General features: G+C 34.6%; 1 protein-coding gene across 1 annotated transcript in view; it reads right to left on the reverse strand.

Moving 5' to 3' along the window:
* Positions 1-26666, reverse strand: part of AOPEP (aminopeptidase O (putative)) — a 448257-nt gene that overhangs the window by 206378 nt on the left and 215213 nt on the right. The window contains exons 7-8 of the mRNA XM_051996910.1: positions 7596-7698; positions 6547-6654 (exon numbers count right to left, since the gene is read on the reverse strand). Of these exons, the coding sequence (XP_051852870.1) occupies positions 6547-6654; positions 7596-7698 (211 nt within the window). The remainder of the gene's footprint in view (positions 1-6546; positions 6655-7595; positions 7699-26666) is intronic.

The following is a 26666-nucleotide window of genomic DNA, read 5'->3' on the forward strand; positions in this document are numbered from 1 at the left end:
CTTCCCTAATATTTACATGCTCAAGGAGTACTAGATTGTAATCATTTAATAATCTTAGTGTAAGTATTCAATAAAGAGCAGGTGCATGGGGATTTACTTGAATCCACTAAAAGAAAGTAACCATATAGCTCTGTAGACTTCAAGTTTTAGGTAGGACATTTTTATTAACAATTATTCTATTCTGGTGGAGAGATACAATAAGAAAATTATTAGAAATAGAAGAGTGGTGATGGAAAAGATGAGAACTGAAAAAAAGTCTCCTGGTTTTCCTAGGAAACGATTAAGGAAATTGAGTGACAAGGTTTTTAGTAGGGGACGATAATTTACAATATTATAGCTGTTGCCAGATTATGTGGAAGGATGGGGCAGTACAGAATGGTAAGGAATGAAAAGTGTCCAAGTTGAAGAAAATTTGAAGGACTAGATTTGGGTAGCACTGTCCAATAGTTTAATCATATTACCTAATGAGAATTTAATATGCAGAGAAAGTGAATAATTCCCTTTTTATAGTATTTTCAGGTTTACTCTACCCCTAGAAATCTGATGAAGAAGCCAAATTATATCCCTTGTACAAGGGAGACAGACAGAGAAGACAAACAGACGGAGATAGAAAGACAGACAGAGGGACAGATAGGGAGACAAAGACAGAAACACAGAGAGAGAGATATCTTGTTCTCAGGCATACTTTGTAGTGGGGTAAGATAATACATACAAGGACAAAAAGCAGGGTTGAAGTGGGGATAAGAAAAAGTTATCATACAGGAGAATGGTAGAGATGTCTGGAAAGTCAGAAGAAGAGAATAAAGAATGGTTAATCTTGGAATTATCCCCAAGATGGAGGACTTGAAAGAAACTCACCAAAGGGAGATGTTCCAGGTTGAGAAGGCAGCTGAATAATGACAGCAAACTCTAGGAGAGTCAGAAGCATAGCAAGGAAGGGAATAGGTAGCCCTTTTGTTCCTGTTTGTATGTTGGGGGTTAGGGGAGGAGGAATTGGGGTTAAGTGACTTGCCCAAGGTCACACACCTAGGAAATGTTAAGTGTCTGAAGCCAGAATTGAATTCAGGTCTTTCTGCCTCCAGGACTGATGATCTATCTGCTGCACCATCTAGCTACCCTAGCCTGTTTGTCTTTGACAAGTATCAAATATTTCAGATGGACCTTAGTGGAGGAGATGGACAAGAACCATATAGGATTATAAGGACTACATGAGGTGAGATATACATTTTTGAACGTATTCATTACAGTGAAATCAGTGATAATCAAAGCACTGAAGCATGGTTTCAACTCAATGAATTACATAACCTCTGAAGATATTTTGGATCCTGACTGTCATCCAACTTGTTAATAACCCAAACAGGTTAGTTATCTGTGTCATCTGCAAATCTGGTAAATATGCCAGGTATACTTTTAATCAGATCATTTAAAAAAAATGTTAAACCTCAGAGGACCAAGTAATTCAATTAGAATCTTTTTTCAAGTAATAATTCAACTAGGAACCTCCTAAATTGATATAAACTCATTAATCATCCCACTTGGTGATTCAGTTTTGAACCTATTTAACTATACTGTCATCTAATCAACATCTCCATGCTGTCTACAAAAGTAACACAAGAGACTCTACTTAAGTGTTGCTAAAACATATGCAAACTGTATCTACAATAACCTTCTGACCTAACATTCCAATAATCCTGTCAAAAAAGAAAATGATGGATGACCTAACATAATCTGTTCCTGGTAAAAACCCTAAGAGTTCTCCTACTATCTCTTCATTTGGCCTGGATATCACTTTGGTATTAGCCATTTTGGTCCATCCTTTTTAGTCCAAATAGCATTCTTCTTAACAAAGAAAGCAGAGGGAAATACGTAAATAAATGATTTTTTAAAAAAGCACAGAGCTCTATCTTCTCTACATTATTTGTTATCATTGTCCCGGCTATTAAGAGTTGTGATCTTGTCCCTTCTCTAGTCTTCATCTTTTTTCCAATATTGCTTTTTTAAAAAGCTTATTTTAGCTGCCATCCTTGGCTCATTCTTTTTGCCTTTAATCTTTCCCAGCATCAGGATCTTTTCCAATGATTCTGGTGTTCTCATCGTGTGTGCAAAATATTTAGATTTCAGCTGCAGTATTTGTCCATCTAATGAATAGAGTTAATTTCTTTAAGTGTTGCTGTCCAAAGAACTCTCAAAAGTTCTCATATTCCTCTTCATTTTTGTTGTTTAGTCATTTTTCAGACAAGTCTGATTCTCTATGATGTCTTTGGGGTTTTTTTGGCAAAGATACTGGAGTGTTTTGCTATTTCCTTTTTCAGCTCATTTTACAGATGAGGGAAACTGAGGCAAACAGGGTTAAGTGATTTGCCCAAAGTCATATGCCTAATAAGTGCCATATTTGAACTTAAGAAAATGAGTCAGAAAGGCTCAGTACTTTATCCACTGAGCTACCTAGCTGCCTTTACTAGGATAAACTTATGGCAAGCTCCTGAATGAACAGGCAAGTATTATCTAAACTTTGTACCTCTCCTAGAGCTGAACACAATTAATTTTATAAATACTTGTTTAATATGTTGAATTTTGCCTTTTCATATATATACATATACACACACATATGCTTGGAAGAAAATATAGAGATGAATAATAATAATAATAATAGCAGACCGTACTTATTTAGTTTAGTACTGTTAAGGCTTACAAAGATACTTCTATTTGTTATATTCATAGTAAAATTACACATATATACAGGATAATTATATTTTATTCACATCTGAAGGTTAGCATCACTATATTTATATTTGAGTATGCATAATAAAAAAAGGATAATAGATAATTGTTAGTCATTTCCACCCTGAATTCCTGTGTCCACTATTAGTCAATAACCACTTTTTGCATAGTCTCATGATATGTGTAGCTGTGTTTTACCTTATAGTCTGTAAGGTGACTTTGCTCACTCCTCTTTGAGAATTGCATACTCAGGAAGTCAGTCTACTTCTGTCTCTGCTACATTTCTGCTACTTACTTTATTCATAATTGATCTATTGATTGTTTGCTGTGCAACATTTTGCTTTTATGGAGTGCCAGTTGTTAATAGAAGGATGATTCAGAGAATTCCAAATGGCATAAATTACATTATATCAAGGGGGAGTGTTACATTATTCAGGGGAAAAAAAGCTCCATCTCATTGGATATAAAATGTCATCCATTAAAACACAATTTGACAATGGAAAGACTTAGTAAATCCCATTAATCTGTATTCAAAAGACTGAGAAGGAAAAATTGGATGAATAGATTTTAGATTATCTGATTTTTAGCTTCCTACCCTTTTCATCCTTACCCCTCTAAAAAGAATCTCAATAGTACATCTAATAGATGTGGGATTAGCAGTAATTAGAAATAATTTCCCTTAAACTGTTGTTGGACTAAAAACTCTTATAATTGCAAACATAAACAACTCAATAGTCAAAGTATAAGTAAGTATAATGGTATTTCTCAAGCTACTCTTTATAATTCTTTATAAGACACATCACCACCCAAAATCACCTCTACTCTATCTACCATTTAGCTGAATTACTTGATTCAGGAAGTTGTATTGCATCATAGGACAGGTTTGGGATTCTTAGGATAGTGGAAGATTTTAGGCAGACTCAGGGACCTGCTCTATACTGTTGTTGTTATCTCAAAGATTGTAACCTAGAACAGAACCAATTTTAAAGATGGAAAAAAATGCTGGGCTCACAATTGAAGAATTCTTAGAAATTCTGAATTATTCCAGCTGAGTTCTATGGCATCTCTATAGCAAATCTAAATTTAAAGATGATATTCCTTACGGTTTCCTCCTTAATATCATTATTATATTTGCTGATGATGGTAGCAGTAACAGTAGGAGCAGCATTAGCAGTACTAGTAGTAATATATAATTGATATTTCTAAAATCTTTCAAGGTTTTAAAAGTATTTAACAAATTCTTCTCATTTGAGCATCACAATAATCACATGAAGTTCTGTAGATACCATAGGCATATTAACTTTAGTATTCTTAGATCCACTTTATTCTTTATCCTTTGGGTTTAATCTTCCCTACCCCAGGAATTCCAAGTTCTAGAACTTTATTAGATATGTTGAGTAAGGATTTTGCTGTCTTGTATAGTTGAGTGGTGAAATAGAAGTGCATGACCTATTATAGTCAATGTTTCTCTTCAAAATGTCTTATATTTGTTTCTCTTTCTTTTATACCCCTGGCCATCTCCCTAGGCCATAGTCTTATATAGGTATCACTACAATATCCTCCTGACTGGGTTTCCTAATTGTCCCTACTCCAATCCATCTGTCATTTAGGTGACAAACTAAAGTTTGCTAAACTAAAGTTTATTTAAGTTCCTTAAATAGTGATCTTAACATTTCATATGCCTAATCAGAGAATTCTAATGGTTCTCTCTTCCTTACTACAGCAATTCTTAACTTTTCTGTCTGGCTTTAAGATCCACAATAATCTAGTCTCATGCTATCTGTTCAGCAAAAGTTTATTTTTAAATTATTATTTTTATTATGAATTTAATAATCATGAACAAACACTGAAAATACAAAAAGCAAGAAAGAAAATTTTATAAGAAAATTTGTTCTTTTGTTATATATGCATACACACACACACACACATATATATATGACACACACACACACACACACACACACACACACACACTTGTAAGCTTAATTAGGAAATAAAAGAACTGTATTTATGTCCTCTTCTGCATTTCTTTTTTTATCTGTGTATTTTGAAAAATGTTTTGTTTGTGGTCTTTTATTTTTTTAAACATCTAGCTTTAATCTCAGAAGCTAACTTTTCAACCCTTTCTGAGTCAAAAACCTCCCTTTTCACAAATATGTATACTTAAACAAAACAAATCAATATATTAGCCATATTTGAGAGTGTTCTGTTGTTTCTTATAATTCTTTATTCCACTTCATCCCTACTAAAATACATAGTAATTTATTAATAGATTAAGCTTCAGAGGTACTAAAGTAAAACTGCAAGTAAAAAATGATGGCAAACAGTATTTTGATTTGTATTTCATAAATTCCCTTTCCTCATGAGAAAGGAGTAAGTACCCCTTCTCTTGGGGAAAGTAGGATGATAGCAAATTATTTAAATATCAATTTAATTGATTAAATTGTATTATTAATACAATTCATGTTGTATTAATATAATTAATACAAGGACCCAATAATCTTTTTTCAGTCCTTATCCTTGACCTCTGTGTAACACTGGACACAATACTTCACCCTTTCTCCCATCCCATCTCTGGCTTTTTGTGACCCTGCTCCCTCTTGGTTCCCCTACTACCTCTAGCTCCTTGCTGCCTTATCATCCATATCATGCCCTCTAAATGTGTTTGTACCCCAAGGCTCTGTCCCCAGCCTTTTATTTCTTTCTCTATAGTCACTCTCTTGGTGACTTCATCAGGTTCCATGATTCCACTATCACTTCTATGCAGATGACTCAAAAATCAAACTCTAGTCTCTTTTCTTGAATTCCAGTTTCACATTACCTACTTCATATTGGACATCTTGAGATTTCTCCCAAACTCATGTCTCAAACCTACTGCTTTTCCAGTTTCCCTATTTATTTCAAGAGTACCACTATCCTCCAGTCACCAAATCATCCTCAATTCCTCATTCTTCTTTACTTCATATATTTAATTAGTCACCAAACATGTAAACTCTTATCTCCAAAACACTTTTTACTCTTCTCCCATTTTCTACAAACACAAGGCTACCACCCTAACTCAGGCCATCTCTTCTTTGGATTATTACAAAAACCTTCTAACTCTCTACCATATTGCCAAATAATATTCCTAAAGCCCAGCTGAACACTCTTCTAGTCAAAAAATTGCAGAGGCTCCCTATTACCTGTAGGATCAAATGCATCTTCCTTTATTTGGTAATGAAAGTCATTTACAACCTGTCTTCAATATACCTTTCTTTTAATTACTACTTCTACACTTCCACTTCTTCACATATTCTACTTTCCAGCCAAAAAGGCATTCTTGTTGCTCCCCATGTATAACACTCCAGCTCCCATCTCTGAGCTTTTACAAAGTAGACTGTCCACTATGTCTGTAGAGCACTTCTTCCTTACTTTTAGCTTTTAGAATTCTTAGTTTCCTTCAAAGTTTATTGTATGCTGAGCATAAGATCTCCTATATGAATCCTTTCCAGATCCCTTTAGTTGCCTGAAAATTTTGTATGCATGTATGTATGTTGTCTCCCCTGATATCTGAGGGCAACAATTGTTGACTTTTTGTTTTGACAATTCCAGTGCCTAGAATGATGTCTGTTACATAGTGGATACTTATTAAATATGTACTTCTTAAAGAATTATCTAGTACTGTGACAAAATTATTGAGGCATAAATTTTGTACTGTTTCCCAAGCTGAATTTATTCCTTTAAATTATTGAGATTTTAAGCATTTCAAAAATCATATTTTTAAAAATTATTTTTCATATTTTGGAAGTAGAGAGAAAAAAACAATTATAAGTTATAACAGCTTACCTGAGAAAGAATCAATTGCCCATGGAATTTGTGTACAAATTTTCTTAAAAATGAGAAAAATGTTTCTTCTCCAAGCCTACTGGCTAGAAACCGCAGAAGAAAATAGCCCTATGAGAAATAAGTATAAAAATAAAAAAGATGCTGATGGTTATCACATCAAAAAGATATTTATATAGTGGGCTCCAAGCTATCTGCCTATGAATTATAATTTATTGTTTTGGTTTATCCATGGCGAATCTTTAGATATAGAGCCTATGCTAACCATAAGAACTTATATTTGCAAGGCCCTTTTTGATTACAAAGTTCTTTACACACTCATTTACTCCTCATAACAAAATGGCATGCAGTGAAAATATTATTATTCCCATTTTACACATAAAAAATAGTCTCAGAGCTCATGTTCACAAAGCTATCCAGTGACAAAGTTAGTACTAGAATCCAGGTGTTCTAATTCCAAGGCTAATCCTCTATTAACTCACATTTGAAACTGGAGGTATCAATAGTATGGCTGGGGCAAGACTTTAGGTTATAGCTGCTATATGTCTTGTTTATTTATTAATAATACAAGCTGCCTTTCTCTTTTTGTTTATGTAGCCTCATAGTTCAGTCTGCTTTTGGAGAAAAGGCTATTTAAGATCCTTTCTTCATATATTAGTTTAGTTAACCTAGAAGCTCTTATTAAATCCAACAGTTATTCCTGTCTCCAGACTGCTGCTTTATAGTAGCCTGAAGGGGATGTTGGTCAAACTTGAAATAAATAGGAAGCAGGAAGAAATACAGTAAAGGGCTAGAAGAAACTGGACAATTTTCCAGGGTTTTTTTTTTTTTAAGGTCAGGTCTTCATAAGATAGTTTCATCGTAGACTAAGAATTGTTTCAAAGCCTATGTAATAACAGATCCATCTTTACAATAAAAAGTATTCCAAATTCAAATAGAAGTGATTTTTTTGGATTATCAAATAATGATTTCTTTTATCATGATATAATCTAAAGTTGGCAATACTGATAAAATACAATAATTTTGGTATTATTAAACTTGAACATCCTTACCTTCAAATAATGGACTTGCATGAAGATCTTTTCTGGATTAAGTCCATATTTGACAATTGAAGCTCCTGATTCACTCACTTGTCCCGTTTCATCTCTATTGGGCCTAAAATTGAAAGGGGGGGGAAGCATTTTATTATTTTTCCCCACAAACAGGGTCTTATTCCTTGAAAACTTTGCTCACTAAGGTCTTCATCTGTTTCTCATAATAATTTTTGACATTTTAAAACACATTGATAAGAAAAGATTCATATTTGAATAGCAACCTCTGCTTATTTCTTTGACATAATTATCAAGGTTTAAGCTAGAGAAGATCTCCCAGAATCTCAGGTTCTGCTTCTCAGGGTTACCTGGGTTGTCAAATATGTAACTTACAGCATATTGTAAGCCTAGGCAATCCCCATAATAACAGAAAGGCTTCAACTAAGATTCTGGCAGAAAACTTCCTTCTAAGATCAGCCTCATCAAGCAAGGAAAGGATCACTGTCAGTACACAGACTATTTGATTCTGAATTCTTCATCTATGATATCCAATGAAATAAAGAAAAAAGCAAGATGGCCTTCAGTCCTGTGTAGCCCCTTTTGATACTTCAATGAAGAGACAGTGGGTCAGGAAAGCAATAAAAAAAATTTTTAAGTGAGAAAGGACATGGAAGTCATGTAATCTAACTTCCATTTCTCACAAATGAAGGAAATGATGAGAGGTTACGTGATTTGATCAAATAAAGACATTTAATAAACTGGACTCTAAATCCAATGTTTATTCTACCCTACCACAACAGAGGGTATTAAGGATTGAACTATGTTTGTTTGTTTTTTAATGGGTTAGAAATTTTGATGTCTCTCTTTGCCCTCTAACTGTCCTTGTCCAATGACCAGTGAAAAAGAGATATGCTGCTGGAAGAAGCAGACTGTATCTTACTATGCATAAAATTTTAAGAAAGCAGGAAATGTAACTAAATGGAAGAATAGGCCAATAGGATCTTCAAGGACAGGAAAATGGAGAATTTGCCATCCATTTTATAAAGAGCCCAAAAGTGGTAAAAAAAAAAAAAAAAAAAAAAAAAGACATCATTTTTATGAGACATGCAGTCATCTCATACTGCATTTCATATATTTTCTAAGGTAGAAGTATCTTATACCTTGCCTGCAAATTCTGCTGAGTGTAGCTAGAACCAGATTAAGATATAATTACAAAATATTTAATAAAATAAATAAAAATACAGCATAAAGTTCATATGTATGATTTTTTAAATCAATTATGTAGCCTGCAGGGATCATTATATACAATTAAGTGGCTAGTTGCTATTTGATTTTGATACAAATATTCTAAAGAACTACCATTGAAAGAATTGCAGCATATATATACTAGTATCCTTTGAAGAGGATGAAAACAGAGAAATTTTATAAAAAATCTGATAAGATCCTCCAAATTAAACAACCATATGTACTGATGTTCATTGTCTTGAATGCTAAGAGAGGAGTAAGTAAGGGAAATAAAATGGAAAACATGGATCAGGAATGAGATTTTGAGAAAGACCAGATTACAGATTACAAATGCCCACAGAAGGTAATATGCCTATCTATCATGAATATTTTCTGAAAGAAAAGAATTGGCACTGAAAATAATAAACCAAAAATGAAATTGATTGTACTTTATAACAGAAAATGAATTATTGCTTATGGAGGAATTAGCTGTCTCTGTACAATCAGATCACTGACTTTTTAAAACAAAGATTAAAGTCAGTACAAAGCTAAGAGAATAAAATGAGAAAAAAATAAGACATATTATTAAAATAAGTCAGTTCTAATCTATTCAAATTAATTTTTGATAACAAAAAATGGGCAATGAGCTGAATAAAGGGCAGACTATATATAATTCATAAATTTAACCACTGAAAATCATAGTTTATACATAAATTTTCATAACAAGATAAACAAAAGAATTTTAAAAGTACCTTAGTCAGAAAGTCCAAAAATTACTTACTATTAGGAAAAAAGATGGCAGCCAAAGGCAATACCACTTTAGAATGTAAACTCTTGAAAAATCCTAAGCTGGATAAAATTAGTCCCTGTCAATGTCATTTCTGTTGAGTTCAATTACTTATTCAGGTAACTCAAGGTTAAGTCATTTTAATTATATACCATATCCTTTTCTCATTATTTCTTCTTGATTTTTTTATTTTTTAAAAATAATTTTGATTGTGGTGCTGATAAAAGTCTAACTGATTCATGGATAATTCAAATAACAATTCTTTTCTTTCAAAATAACCTAGTTTGTCATTCATGGCATTATTTGGTACTTACCTACTCATACCAATGTTCTTTTCTAAAAAAACTGTATATGGCATGGAAGCATAAAGTTTTTGTATAATATACAAGGCTTTGAACTTCCCTATTACTTCTTCCTAAAATGTGCTTTCCCATATATTTCTCCCATTCTTACCTTTTCCTAGCTTTGCATTGAAATCATCAAGCACTAATATGTTGAATTAACTTGGAGAATCTTACCAAATTTTTCATAAGAGTTTCTCTACCATTAATGCTCAGCAACGAATATTAGCACAGAAGCTACAGTTATTTTCAAGGGGGAAATGCATATGTTTACAATTAATACTACATTAAATGATGAACAAGTATCCCATGATATAATCTTTTTATTGCATTTGAGGATATGATAAAACTCAATTCTCTGCCTCTTTTGTTTGTCTAACTTCTATGATTTATTCTCTTTAGCTACAACTTTTTTCTTTTTCCTGTTTTCTTTATGTTAATAATTTTTATGTCAAGATTGATAGGATTCAGCTTCTTAATTTGAACTGTCAAAGGCAACACTGGGTTAGAATATAAATTCATTTGTAAAATCTTATGAAGAAAGATGATAGATAATTATGAGCAATGTTGTCTCATAAAGCAGAGAGAAGCACACAATAAAGCTAGTTCATTTTTAAAAATTAAATTATATATTTTGAATTAGCAAAAAAATCTATCTTCTCTCCTTCTCTATCCCACCAAACAAAAATGAAATTAAAAACAAAGCCTCCATTACAAACATATAGTCAAGCAAAATAAATCTTCTCGTTGGCCATGTTTCTTCCTTCACCTACCCCCATATACACAAATGTCTTATTTTATATTTTGAGACTTTCCCCTCTCTTTCAGGATATGGATAGCATGTTTCATATCAAGGTATTTATGTTACAATATTGTTGTCATAAAAATTGGTATAGATCTGCTCACTTTTTTCTGTATCAGTTCACACAAGTTTTCTAAGATTTCTCGAAAACATCCCCTTAGTTATTTCTTATAGCACAATAATATTCCATAATATTATATAATTCCATAATACTATATAGCATAACTTGTTCTCTAACTGATAGGAACCCCTTCAGATTCCAATTCTTTTACACCTCAAAAAATAATTTTTTAAATAGGATGTCCTTAGGATTTGTTTTTCTTAGAACTAAAACCTCCCTTAATCTACTGTGCCTATAATTTTCCTTTCCCTTTTCTCTTCTTTGCTTTCTATTATCTGCTGAGTAGGATATATTTCTGTACCTCACTCTGTATATTCTTTCTTCCTTAAATCAGTTCAGGTAAGAATAAGATTCAAGTCAGCCATTCTCCCCCTCACTTTTTCCTCATTGCTTTTATAAACTTTGACTTCCTTATCTGAATTACATTAGAAGATGAAATGATTTTCTCTAACTTTTTTTTTCCCTTCTAGGGCATTCCATTCCCCCATTTCTTTTCTACAGTTTTTTTTTTTAATTATCAAGACCAAACAGAAACACTCCCAGGCTTTCTAATTAGACTACTTCTATGACCCCTGACATGTATCATTTCACCATATTAAAATGTAAGCAGTTTATCCTTATCTAATTCCTTATGGTTGTTTATTCATATCTAACTTCTTAACATCTGTGTTTGAACGTGAAGGTTTCAATGCATTTCTGATCTTCTCAAGATTGCTTGAAAGTCGTCTATCTTATTAGAAGTCCATTTTTTCCCCCTGTAGCATTGTAATTAACTTTTGTTTGGTAAGTTATTATTGATTGTTAACATAGTCTTTGCTTTCTGGAATATTGTATTCCAAGCTTTCTCTTCTTAATAATGGTAGCTGCTGAATTGTGCATTACAATTGCTCAGGATTTGAATTTTTTTTTTCCTGGCTGTTGCAGTATTGTGTTATTGTTGTTGTTTTTTCCCCACTGACCCAAGGATTTTAATTTTGACTATAGTGTTCATAGAAGTTCTCATTTTGGGGTTACTTTATGAAAGTGGCTAGTAGATCCATTCTACTTCCACATTGACCTCTGGGTCTAAGAGGTGTGGGCAGTTTTCCTTTTATGATTTAAAAAAAAAAATGTCTAGGCTCCTTTTTGTTTATGGTTTTCAGGTAATCCAATAATCCTGTGTGTGGGTATGTGTATGTATCTCCTTACAACTGTTTTCCAGAGCAATTGTTTTTTGTTAATGGATAACTAACACTTTCTCCTATTTTTTTCAGGCTCTTGTTTTAATATTTCTTTTTTGTCTCAGCTTCTATTTGGTCCGTGTCCATTTTCAGAAAGCTTGTTGCTTGGCCAGGATTCTGTACCTCTTATGCCAAGCTATTTTGTAACTAACTTTTTTCTCCATCAAGGACAGTAGAACCATCATATTTAAGATCTATTTTAGATGTTCTGGTAGAGGATGCAGAAGTGGCATTATACTAAATAACAAAAAAGAGATTTATGCTTATTTCACTCTTTTCAGAAGAAAACACTAGGATAAAGTCTCTCCATCAAGGTGTTTCTCATGCATAAATCATACCATGATCAAGTTAGAGCAAAAAGGAAACTCAGAAGCCATCAAAGCCAGGTATCTCATTGTTCAGATGAGGAAACTGAGGCATAAAAACGTCAAATGCTTCAATGAGGAAATGTATGAAGAAGGATTTTAACTTAGATCTTTTGGATCCATGTCTAGCCCTTTATATACTATACAATCTAATCCTATAAAATTATCTCTTACTGAATAAATCTATAATCATAAATATCAAGTGAAATATCAAAATAAGGAGATGAATTTTACCAAAGATGTCTGACATATTACTATTATGAAGGAAATCCAGCACAGAGTCCAAAATTAAGAGAAATTTTCTGTGGATATTGACCATCAGAGAACTCCCTGTTCGTAGATGACATTGTTCTGTGCATTAAGACCTGGAAGCCTGGAGAGACTTCTGGAAGAGCTCCTATAACTACTAAAAAGAGTTTAAACTAACCATACACAGGAGAAGAGGGGAAATCTATGAAGAATACCTATTGTTCGGATTATGACATTCAATTCAATGGACCAAAATAGTGCCTTCAGATTAATCTGTGTCTGTTTCTCTCTGTGTGTGTCTCTCTCTGTCTTGGTGTCTCTCTCTCTCTCTCTCTCTCTCTCTCTCTCTCTCTCTCTCTCTGTTTCTTTGTCTGTCTGTCTGTGTGTGTGTAAGATAGAAGAAAAGAGAGACAGAGAGAGAGAGATAGAGACAGAGAGAGAGACAGTGAGAGAGAGAGAGAACATGCATATATAGATAATGAGTTGAACTCAGAATTAAATATGAGAAAAAAAAAGAACTGAATTGCTTTTAGAAATTTGAAAAGCTCCTTTCATGAACTTAAAACTTCTAGAAACAAAGGCCTCATCATTTTAATATTAATTTTTCATCAATGTTGTTACATAGCTGTGAGTCATGGAACATTACAGTCTCTAAGGAATGAAAAATTAGTTTCACACATAGGACAATAGAAAAATGTGGGGTGAATGTGTGAGCAGGCTTCAAAATAAAACAAATTAGGAATCCTGAAGAAGAGATGGAGTAAAGGATGTTAACAGTGCATGAGAGACAATGACAATGAGCTACCCATGTGGCAAGGGTGAAGAATAAGTGGTATCCAAATAAGGCCAAGGGCTTACAGTCATTTTTGTGAGACTAGTAAGAAAGAGCTTTAATACTTTGGGCAAAAGCCCTGAAATGAATTTATAAGAGGATGTGGACAAGAGTAAAACAATGTTGTAACCAAGGTATTGAGTTCTTACTCTTTGAACTTCTTCAAGGAGAGGCTGGATTACCACTTGTCAGTAGTTTATAGTGAGGATTCATATTTTTGTATGTGGATTGGACTAGGTGACTGCTGAAGTCCCTCCCAATTCTCAAATACTGTGATATATTTCTGTTGCATCTTATTGATTCATTTTATTAATTCTTTGTATTTTTTAATCCTGTGCCAGTTGAATCCAACCTAGCACAGTGTCTGGAACATAGTAAGTGCTTAATAAATACTTGTTGAAAGTCATTTCCCAAGTGATAAATGGTCAGAGGAGATGAACAATTTTCAGATGAAGAAATTAAACTTATTTAAAGTCTCATAAAAATGTGTTAAATCACTGTTGATTTAGAGAAATGCAAATTAAGATAACTCTGAAGTATTACTTCTCAGATTGGTTAAGATGAAAGGAAAAGATAATGATAAATGTTGGATGAGATGTGGGAAAACTGGGGCACCAATGCTTTGTTGGTGGAGTTGTGAAATGACCCAGTCATTCTGGAGGGCAATTTGAAACTATGCCCACAGGGCTATAAAACTGCGCTTAGCCTTTGATCAGGCAGAGACATTACTGGGTCTATATCTCAGAGATCATAAAAGAAGGAAAAGGACCCACCTGCGCAAGAATGTTTGTAGCAAGGTACAGGAAATTGAGTGGATGCCTATCAGTTGGGAAATGACTGACTAAGTTGTAGCATATGAATATAATAGAATATTATTGTTCTATAAGAAATTATGGGGGGCAGCTAGATGGTGCAGTGAATAGAGCACCAGACCTAAAGTCAGGAGGACCTGAGTTCAAAATTGACCTCAGACATTTAACACTTCCTAGCTATGTGACCCTAGGCCAGTCTCTTAGCTTCTTTCTTCTTTGCCAATTCTTTTTTTTTAAATGAGAAATATGAGGTGGGATGGGGAGATGGTGCCTCTAGATTCACTTTACTTCTCTCCTCTGACCTAAAACCCCCACCAAGAGCTCCACCAGCCAGCAGCAACCTGTTCCACACCCACACTCACTCGTGTGCTGGTTCCTTTCAGCCCAGGGCTGTCTCAGAAGCACAGCGGGGCCTGTTCCTAATTAGCTAAGGTTCCCTCAGTCTTCCTGGACTTACCCCCTGACTTTACTTGCAGTCTGGAAAGTGAAAGTTTCTGGGATTCCTGCTGAGGCTCCCGCCAAACCCAACCAGCCCCAGTTGGGGGTTTCTGTGGAGCTAACCCAGAGATGTTTGCACTCCATACTGGTTAATCCTGGCCTGAGGTTTTTCTTCAATTTTCTTGGGTTATACCAAAAGGACTCCTATTCTGCCCCAAGCCTTTGTGTTCAACAGTCTGTATTCGTCACACATTGTTCTGTTTGTGAGGGAAATCTGAAGAGCTTGAAATTTACAGAATTACTTTACCATCTTTCCAGAATCTTTCCCTTCCAGCCCTTTATTTTAATTCTGTCTGTATCGCTCATTTTTTTATTATTTCTCTTATAAGCAAAAAATTGTGAAATTCAGATTTTTAATCCTGTTTTATGGGTAAACTCATCCCACTCACATTCTAAGTTATAATTACTCATTATGAATTTCCCTCCATCTTATTTTTCCTGACTATCTTTCTCACCCTAGCTCTCTCCTCATGTGTCTAATTGACTTCTACGCTTGATCCTGCCTTTCTATTCCTTAGATTAAGGGAGTCCTTCTCTTATTCTCTCTTCCACCCTTCTAATTCTTAACTTACATATCCTTCTGAAAGTTCCTCCCTTAAGCAACCTCCTCATCCTCTTATTTCTTTCTAAATCTAGAAGACTTTTATACCCTTTTAGATGTGTGCTTTATTCCCTCTTTAATTCATTTTTCTATGAGAATAAAGTTCTAGCACTACCAGCTCTCCACACACACACACCCTTCCTTTTCCTGTATCAGTTCTTACTTTCATACCTCATTTGTATGAGATAACCTCTCCATACCCAATTTTATTTTTTAGAATCACTGGCACCATCCTCAGCTAAACCAAAGCCTTTCTTTCAAATTACTCAAGTAATGATGACAGTCATAAGAATTCTGATAACATTTTCACATATTCAAAAGTTAACAACTTGACCTTTTAATTGGTTTCTAATGTCTCCCTTATATTTCTCCTGGATCTTACATGTCAAATTTTCCATTAAAGTCTATGCTTTTTGTCACAAATATCTGAAAGTTTTTCAATTTGTTAAATCCTCTTTTGTTCAGGATTATACTTAATGTTGCTGGGTAAGTTATCTTTGATCACAACCCCAGATCTTTTGCTCTTTAAAATATAGTATTCCAAGATCTACAATCTTTCAATTGTAGCTCCATGCTATTTAAATTGTTTTTTCCTAAAATAATGATAAATGTTGGAGGGGATGTGTGAAAACTGGGACACTGATGCATTGTTGGTGGAATTGTGAAAGAATCCAACCATTCTGGAGAGCAATCTGGAATTATGCCCCAAAAGTTATCAAACTGTGCATACCCTTTGATCCAGCAGTGCTACTACTGGGCTTATACCCCAAAAAGATACTAAAGAAGGGAAAGGGACCTGTATGTGCCAAAATGTTTGTGGCAGCCCTTTTTGTAGTGGCTAGACACTAGAAAATGATTGCCCATCAATTGGAGAATGATTGGGTAAACTGTGGTATATGAATGTTATGGAATATTATTGTTCTGTAAGAAAAGACCAGCAAGATGATTTCAGAAAGGCTTGGAGAGACTTACATGAACTGATATTAAATGACATGAGCAGAACCAGAAGCTCATTATATACTTCAACAACAATACTGTATGAGAATGTATTCTGATGGAAGTGGATTTCTTCAACAAAGAGAAGATCTAATTCAGTTCCAGTTGATCAATGATGGACAGGAGCACCTATACCCAGAGAAGAAACACTGGGAAATGAATGTAAATTGTTTGTATTTTTGTTTTTCTTCCCAGGTTATTTTTACTTTCTGAATCCAATTCTCCCTGTACAACAAGAGAACTGTTCGGTTCTGCAAACATATATTGTATCTAGGATATACTATAACATATTTAACATGTATAAGACTGCTTGCCATCTAGGGGAGGGGGTGGAGGAAGGGAAGGGAAAAGTCAGACAGACGTGAGTGCAAGGGATAATGTTGTAAAAAAAAAAATTACCCAGGCATATAACATAAATATGTTATAGTATATCCTAGATACAATATATATGTGTGCAGAACCGAATAGTTCTCTTGTTGTACAGGAAAAATTGTATTCAGAAGGTAAAAATAACCTGGGAAGAAAAACAAAAATGCAAACAATTTACATTCATTTCCCAGTGTTTCTTCTCTGGGTATAGCTGCTTCTGTCCATCACTGATCAACTGGAACTGAATTAGATCTTCTCTTTGTTGAAGAAATCCACTTCCATCAAAATTACCCAGTAAAAAGTTATAATAAAAAAAATAAAAAGAAGAGAAAAAAATTGTTTTTACCTTGTTGCTTGCAATATTTTTTTCCTTAAACTGGGAGTTTTAAATTTTGATTATGATATTCCTGTAAGTTTTAGGTGTTAATCGGTGATTTTTTTCTATTTCTGTTTTACTTCTTGTTGTAGAACTCCAGGGCAATTATTCTTTAAAAATTTCTTGTCATATTAACACATTGTTGATGGAGTTGTGAACTAGAGAGCAATTTGGAACTATGCCCAAAGGGCTATCAAACTGGGCATACAATTTGATCTAGCAGTGTCTCTACTGGGTATCAGAAAAGGATCATAATAAAAGGGAAAAGGACCCACATGTGCAAAAATGTTTGTAGCAGCCCTTTTCATAGTGTCAAGAAAGTGGAAACTGAATGGATGCCCATCAGGTGGAGAATAGCTGAATAAGTTATGGTATATGAATGTTATGGAATATTATTGTTCTATAAGAAACGATCAGCAGGATGACTTCAGAAAAGCCTGGAGAGACTTACATGAACTGCTGCTGAGTAAAGTGAGTGAACCAAGAGAACATTGTGCACAGCAACAACAAGAACATACAATGATCAATACTGATAGACGTGGCTCTTTTCAACAATGAGGTGATTCAGGCCAATTCCAATGGACTTGTGATGGAGAGAACTATCTCCATCCAGAAAGAGGACTGTGGGAACTGAGTGTGGATCACAACATAGTATTTGTACTTTTTTGTTGTTTGCTTGCTTTTTTTCTCATTTTTTCCTTTTTTGATCTGATTTTTCTTGTGCAGCTTGATAAATGTGGAATGAAGAATTGCACATATTTAACATATATTGGATTGCTTGCTGTCTAGGGGAGGAAATGGGGGAAGGGAGGGAGAAAAACTTGGAACATAGGGTTTTGCAAGGGTGAATGTTGAAAACTATCTTTGCATGTATTTTGAAAATCAAAAAAAATGAACAATAAACTGGGGAAACATTTTTACTGTTAAAGATTCTGATAAAGCCCTCATTTCCAAAATGTATAATTAACTCTAATTTATTAGAAATCAATCCATTCTCCAATCGATGAACGGTCAAAGGATATAAACAGACAATTTTCAGAAAATGAAATTGAAACTATTTGTACTCATATGAAAAGCTGCTCCAAGTCATTATTGATCAATGAAATGCAAATTAAGACAACTCTGAGATACCACTACATATCTGTCATATTGGCTAATGACAGGAAAAAATAATGACAAATATTGGAGGGGATGTAGGAAAACTGGGACACTGATGCATTGTTAGTGGAACTGTGAACGGAGCCAACCATTCTGGAGAGCAATCTGGAATTATGCCCCAAAGTTATCAAACTGTGCATACCCTTTGATCCAGCAATGCTACTACTGGGCTTATACCCCAAAGAGATATTAAGGAAGGGAAAGGGACCTGTATGTGCCAAAATGTTTGTGGCAGCCCTCTTTATAGTGGCTAGAAACTGGAAAATGAATGGATGCCCATCAATTGGAGAATGGTTGGGTAAATTGTGGTATATGAATGTTATGGAATATTATTGTTCTGTAAGAAACGACCAGCAGGATGAATACAGAGAGGCTTGAAGAGACCTACATGAACTGATGCTAAGTGAAATGAGCAGATCATTATACATGGCAACAACAATACTATATGAGGATCAATTCTGAAGGAAGTGGCTATCTTTGGCAGTAAGAGAATCCAATTCAATTCCAATTGATCAGTGATGAACAGAACTAGCTACACCCAGTGAAAGAATACTGGGAAATGAGTGTGGACCACAACATAGCATTTACACTCTTTCTGTTGGTTGCTTGCATTTTTGTTTTTCTTTCCAGGTTATTTTTACCTTTCTAAATCCGATTTTTCTTGTACAACAAGAGAACTGTATAAATATGTACACATATATTGTATTTAAGATATACTTTGACATGTTTAACATGTATGAGACTGCCTGCCATCTAGGGGAGGGGGTGGGAAGTAAGGGAAAAGTTGGAACAAAAGTGTTTCCAAGGGTCAGTGTTGAAAAATTACCCATGCACATGTTTTGTATATAAAAAGCTATAATAACAATTTTAAAAAGCCTTAAAACAAAAAATAAATAAATAAATAAATCATGCTAATGAAGGTAAAAAAAAAAAAAAAAAAAAAAGTTTTTTTAAAAAGCTAAAAAAAAATTTCCAGTCATATTATACCAAGATTTTTTATTTTTGATCATAACTTTCAGGTAGTATAACAATTTTTATGTTATCTCTCTTCAATCTATTCTCCAGATCAGTTTTTTCCCTAATGAGATGTTTTACATTCTCTTCTAATTTTTCATTTTTTGGATTTCTTTTAAAATTATTATTTCTTGGTGTCTTATAATGTCATTAGCTTCCCCTTGCCCAATTATAGTTTTTAAGGAGTTATTTTTTTCCTTAAGCTTTTGGATCTCTTTTTCTAATTGGCTGAATTTCTATTCATAATTTTCTTGAATTGCTCTTGGTTCCCTCCCCCCCCCCCCAATTATTCTTCAATCTCTCTTATTTGATTTTTGAAGTTTTTTTTTAAGCTCTTCCAAGGACTCTTTTTTGGACTTGTTCTCATTTGATGTTTCTGTATAATAGGAAGGAATGGCTTTTTTAGCTTTATCACCTTCCTCTGAATGTGGAATTCTTCTCTAATCCCATAGTAGTTGTCTACAATTAGATTCTTTGTCTTTTGCTTACTTATTTTTATTTTATTTTATTTTGTTTTAACATCTTATTTTTAGAATCAGATTCTAGTCTTATGGTGTGGGAACTGCTGCCTCAGATCTTTCTTACTGTTGTTATTTTCTAAGCTCTATTGAGGGCCCAATACAAGTATTCCTCTTCAATCCTAAACCCTAGCTAAGGCCTCCAGTCACACTGACATACAAACACTTTGCTCAGTATGGTCCTTCTGTGCCTGCGAACTTCAGCTTTCCTCTGTCTTGGAACCAAAACCAAGGAGTCAGGTCTCCTGCAAATGTTTACAGCCAGCAAGGTCCCTACCCTTCTGCTACTACACTTAGTAATCAATTACTCTCCTTCCCATAAGCACAGGGGAGGGCCTTTCAATTTCCCCCTGCCAGAATCTGAGACACAGTCTAGGTGGTGAAATTTCCTGACACTAAGGGCCCAAAGCTAGTTGTTTATTGATTCAGCAGAGGAGTCAGTCAGGAGGAAGAGCATTTCAATCAGATGAAATCTCTATTCTAGAGATTCAACTCTTTCTTAGGTTATCTCTATGTATCTTAAGAGAACAATTACTTTACCCCAATTTTTGTCTGTTTTTGCTGCTCTGCATTCACTTGGATGACTCTTTCTCCTATATGAAAGTTTGTCTTATACAGAAAATCTATAGAGCTTGCACTTTTCTAACCCATACCACCACCTTCCCAGAATTCTCTCATAATTAAATCTTTCTTAAGGCACACATGTGCCCTGGCAATTCATAGGAAGCCAAATAAAATCACAATATTTAGACCCATGAAATGTCAGAGTTGGAAGGAACTCTTCCTGAGGCCTTTTCTGACTTACATAGTTTATATTTATATTGCATATATTTTATATTTATTAATCTGTACACATGTTGCCCCCAGTAGAATGTAAGCTCCTTTGAGTATAGGAACCATTTTCATGTTTGTTTTTGAATTATACCCTCCTCCCATCCAGAAAGTGCATGGTACATAATAAATGATTTTTTAAATTGAATCAAATTTAATTAAACCTTAGATATCCTCTGGTCTTCATTTTCACAGATAAATTTAGGCTCAAGTTGTGAAATGATTTGTCCATGGTTATTTAAGACTAAAAGATAAGATTCAAACCCAATGGCCTTTCTATAACATCATACCAAAGAGGCAGAGGAGTTTCTAGATGTTTCCATATAGAACTTTACATGATAGAGTGAACTTCTGACAACTCACTAATAGCTACCTATTAGTTAACTATAGCTTCCAACTATGCTATCTTTTCTATTTGCAAACTACTTGTCTATTTCCCAGACATATTTTTGTTGCATATATCAGGAAAGTTTTCCTTTCATTATTCTTTAACCCTCAAATGTATAGTATGTTTTGTTTTTGCTATCTTTGGAATGTCAGTACTGATGGATATAGACAATTTTATCAACACATTTATCTTCTACCCATTTAACTAATCCACATTTATTAAGAATTTTGGTGAGCTCACACCTCTCAGATTGGCTAAGATGAGAGGAAAAGATAATTATAAATGTTAGAAGGGATATGGGAAAACTGGGACACTAACACATTGTTGGTGGAATTGTGAACTGAACCAATCATTTTGGAGAGCAATTTTAGAACTATGCCTAAATAATTATAAAACTATGCATACCCTTTGATACAGCCGTGTCTCTATTGAGTCTGTATTCCAAAGAGACAATAAAAGAGGGAAAAAGACCCACGTGTGCAAAAATGTTTGTAGCGTCTCTTTTTGTAAGTGGCAAGGAACTGGAAATTGGGTGGATGCCCATCAGTTGAAGAATGGCTGAATAAGTTCTGGTATATGAATGTAATGGAATATCATTGTTTTATAAGAAATGATGAGCAGGTTGATTTCTGAAAAGCTGGAGAGACTGATGCTGAGTGATGTCAACAAAACCAAGAGAACACTGTGCATTGTAACAACAAGATTATGTGATAATCAACTGTGATAGACTTGGCTCTTTTCAGCAATATGATGATTCAAGGCAATTCCAATAGACTTGTGATGGAAAATGCCATTTACATCCAGAGGGAGAACTAGGAGACTGAGTGTGGATTTAATAAGGTCCTGAGTAACGTTGTTGACAGAGAAAGCCTCAAATGCTGATAAATTACTCCCTGAAGAAAGCAGGGAAGGGCATTGATGGGGATCAGTTCAATTTTATAGTCCCATCCTCTATGGAAGTCTTGGATAGCCCCACCTTGATAGGTCCAGTCAGAAATTCAAGTTATGTCAAACCCCTGAGGTAAAAATTCCTTTATAAATCTGTCCATGGATTGTGTCATCTTTGCTGAATCCCTTTTGGGTTATAGACCACCAGGGCACTCTGCCTCATGGTGCCTTTCCCCTCATCCCTTCTCCATGCCATGTGGTATCTCTCCTCTCATCACCCCACTTTGCCTTATGATATCTTTCTCATTCTTACAGCTAAAACTAATTCTTTTAGAATGCTATGAATTTAGCCTGCCAGCTAAGAGTATATTCCAACCTCAAGGGGTATGCTCTTTCTCCAGGTTTATTGTGAATTCCATTAGGAAACTTGTCTTTTCCATTGTTAATTGTTTAAATCCCTTTCATGAAAAATATGGAAATATGTTTACAAAGATTGCACAAATTTAACCTATACCAGATTGCTTGCTGTCTGGGGATGGGGATAGGTAAAAGAGGAAAGGAGAAATATTTGGAACACAAAGTTTTATAAAAGTAAATGTTGAAGACTATATGAGTATTTGGGGAAAAAAATACTATTGAGAAAAAAATGGAAAAAAAAAATTTGGTGGGGGTAACGATTGGTTGGTGGTCAGCATGGAGTAAAATAGATGTGACTTGAAATTTGGTCCTATTGACCCTGCTTACTAACCAAACAGATGAAGTAGCCACTAATAATGTCTCAATACAATCTTCTAAAATATTATTTAAAGAAAGGCAAAGCAGAGATGTTTAGAGTGGGATGAAAAATCAGGGGAAACTTCTAAACTTCATTGTATTTGATTATGTGGTTTCATTTTTTCCACCTGAGCTCTGACTTACCAATCTTACATGACCATACTTGTCAGAATGAAAATCCCCTTTTATCTTCATTTTATATACTGTTAAAAAATGTCAACTTTACTCCCCTCCTCTTTAGGATGTCACGTGGCTGAGTTTTGAAGTTTTTTGTTATTACTGTTATTTATTTTTTTTAATTTAAGTAATGACAGTATATTTAGCTGACAGAGGAAAAGCCCACCACACACATTCTTGAGAGTAGGGAGGGTTCTCAGAACCAACATGAATTCAAACCAGGTTTCTCAGTCACACCAAGGAAAATAGTATTGTCTTTTAAATTTAACCATGCCCTGGAGTCTTCGATGTAGAACTCAAGGTAGGGAGTAATCAGGAATATAATGTAAATCCTTTCCCCCCCAAAGGCAATATTCCATTTCTTGAGTCACCAAAGCAGCTGTCATTTTTTCTCTGAATGAGAAGTTTCCTTCTAGAACATATCACTCTTTTTACTTTGTTCTGCACCCTTTACAAATTAAAAAAAGACTTTAAAAAACTATATTGATGTTTATGGAATCCAGGATATATTTTATGCTCTTGGGAGGCAGTTTTAAAAGTTAGTTTGGAGCTGCAAAAGTAGCCTCTTTAAAGGCACAATTAAATATCAAAGGGATTAATTTTTACACAGATCAAGGAACTCAGATCCTGAATAGTGAAACCATAAACTTCCTTTTTATATTGATAGGGTGAATAAGATTCCAGCAAAAAGATCCTAGGTCCTTGGTAACTAAGTGGTCCATATGGAGGGGCATGAACCGAATAGGAGAGGCCTGGATGTCTGTATACAATCAAGAGGCCAAGCTACTTCCTGAAGCAAGTAGGGAGAGACATTGACAGTATTATCTTGTCCAAAAAAGTATTATGACCCCACAGTCAATGAGAAGACAAAATTGTAGATGTCAATCCCTGAAGTTAATTTTTTCCTGTAAAAGAACCTATTGGTATTTAACTTCTCTGTTAACCCCTTTTAGGAATTTAGCCATTTACTAAGCATCACAATGGCTAATTCATTAGAAACTTAGACTACCTTATGACATCCTTCATAGGCTTAACAGGGGTATTACTAGGGAACTTAACCTGAGTCTTCCCTTTGTTGATCAGTAAATCTCCTGCCAATAACTTTTTTTTTTTTTTTGCCTTGAAGTACTAGTTTATTTTTCATTTTTTAAAATAACTTTTTATTGACAGAACTCATGCCAGGGTAATTTTTTACAACCTTATCCCTTGCACTCACTTCTGTTCCGATTTTCCCCCCCCCTCCCTCCCTCCATTTCCTCCCCTAGATGGCAAGCAGTCCTATACATGTTAGATATGCCACAGTATATCCTAGATACAATATATGTGTGCAGAACCAAACAGTTCTCTTGTTGCACAGGGAGAATTGGATTCAGAAGATATAAATAACCCGGGAAAAAAAACAAAAATGCAAGCAGTTTATATTCATTTCCCAGTGTTCTTTCTTTGGGTGTAGCTGCTTCTGTCCATCCTTGATCAATTGAAACTGAATTAGATCTTCTCTTTGTTGAAGAGATCCACTTCCATTAGAATACATCTTCATGTAGTATCGTTGTTGAAGTATATAATGATCTCCTGGTTCTGCTCATTTCACTCAGCATCAGTTCATGTAAGTCTCTCAAAGTCTCTCTGTATTCATCCCACTGGTCATTTCTTACAGAACAATAATATTCCATAATGTTCATATACCACAATTTACTCAACCATTCTCCAATTGATGGGCATCCATTCATTTTCCATTTTCTAGCCACTACAAAAAGGGCTGCCACAAACATTTTGGCACATGCAGGTCCCTTTCCCTTCTTTAGTATCTCTTTGGGATATAAGCCCAGTAGTAACATTGCTGGATCAAAAGGTATGCACAGTTTGATAACTTTTTGAATATAGTTCCAAATCTCTCTCCAGAATGGCTGGATGTGTTCACAATTCCATCAACAATGTATCTGTGTCCCTGTTTTCCCACATCCCCTCCAACATTCCACATTTTCTTTCCCTGTCATTCTAGCCAATCTGACAGGTGTGTAGTGGTATCTCAGAGTTGTCTTAATTTGCATTTCTCTGATTAATAATGATTTGGAGCATATTTTCATATGGCTATAAATAGTTTTAATTTCTTCGTTTGAGAATTGTCTGTTCATATCCTTTGATCATTTATCAATTGGAGAATGGTTTGATTTCTTATAAATTAGAGTCAATCCTGCCAATAACTCTCACTGCCAATAGCTTAATCAAAGTTTAGCCTCTTGATTTGGAGATGGTCTAAGTCTAAAAATTCTTTTGAGATACCTCAAGACATGAGTCAGAATCCCAACATATTTTTGGAGCTCAACCCCAACTCCCCATCAATATCACTTATAATAATTGGTGAATCAACAACCTGAAACAGAGCACTGACCAGGTACAAGGTTTGGGGGAGTATGAAAGGAAAGTCTCTGAGAAGTTTTTTGTCTGCTGTTCCCTACCATGAAAGAGCTATTAAGTAAATAAAGGAAATTGGGGAAATATACTTCCATGGTCACATTCTCATCAACTCCACTGCTGCATCTGTCATGTTTAAGCATTTGAGGAAAGGTCAAAGAACAGGGAGCGAGGTGCAACTCTTCTGAAAAAACTTGATAGAAAAAAGGAGAATGAGAGAGCTTTAAAGGAAGAAAGAGAAACATGGTTTGGCAGATAGAAAGGAGAGAGCATGGCATTTCAGGAAGAAGTAATAGCCCCAAGCAATGATTCATAAGTAAGCAAGGTCAAGTATGAGAGAACAAGTCATTATGTCTTATTAGGGCAAAGGACTAGATTCAGAGTATAAGAAAGGATATAAGGTAAAACTTATTTGGATCAGCATAATCTGGGTAATTTTTGTAATTCCCTCCACTGTTCCATCTGTAGCTCTGCTTGATTTCAAAACCATGGGATAATATATTCCTCCCTGGATAAGCTAATAATGCCAAATTTCTTCATTGTGCCTTGGATATTTAAAAACAGTAACCAACTTATATTCTACGTCCTTCGACTGCTTTTCCCTTTTAGTTAGAGGGCTGAATGGTGGAGCACTCAACTCCTCCCAAAGCTCTTCTTTGTAGAGGACAGAATTTGAACATTACAGCTGATTTGACCTGTCCCAGCAGGTACCCTCTGGTGTGGATATACTCCCCATTCTAGTTTCCTTTTCTGTATTGTCTTCCCTTCCTCCCTCTAACCCCATTAGACATAAAACTGGAGTCTCTTTAAGAGTGGGACTATCTTTCTTTTTTATTTGTATCAAATAGTGCTTAGCACAGTGCCGAAGTTTGTTTACTTTGTTTACTGAGTTGAAGTGAATTGTAACTTCTATTAATAATGTCACATAAGGCTAACTGATCAGTTTTCCCTTCATGACTTTCCCTCCTTTCTTTCTTATAAAAAGTTTGAAAACTTTGGTACCGGATGAATTGATTTTTCAATCATACTTCCTAAAGAATAAACTATTTCTACAGAAGAACCATAAAAGGTACTGCTTTTTGAAAATTTCAGTGGAGAAAGTGTTCTTATATTATTGATTCTACTTTTTGCCTTTCCAACCTTGACTTATAGTTAGCCAGTTCAACACTAACTGTATTCTACTCTCAAATCCTCTGTTCCTTTTTCTTATTATTACTTATATCTTGCCAACCTGCATCCTGGATTATTTCCACCATCTGCCTACTCTGTTCTGCTCACATGCTGCTGAATGGCCCTAGAGGAAGTCACAATATTGTGCTATATCAACAACAAATTG

Source organism: Antechinus flavipes, chromosome 1 (assembly GCF_016432865.1).
Source record: "Antechinus flavipes isolate AdamAnt ecotype Samford, QLD, Australia chromosome 1, AdamAnt_v2, whole genome shotgun sequence".
NCBI classification, from domain to species: Eukaryota; Metazoa; Chordata; class Mammalia; order Dasyuromorphia; family Dasyuridae; genus Antechinus; species Antechinus flavipes.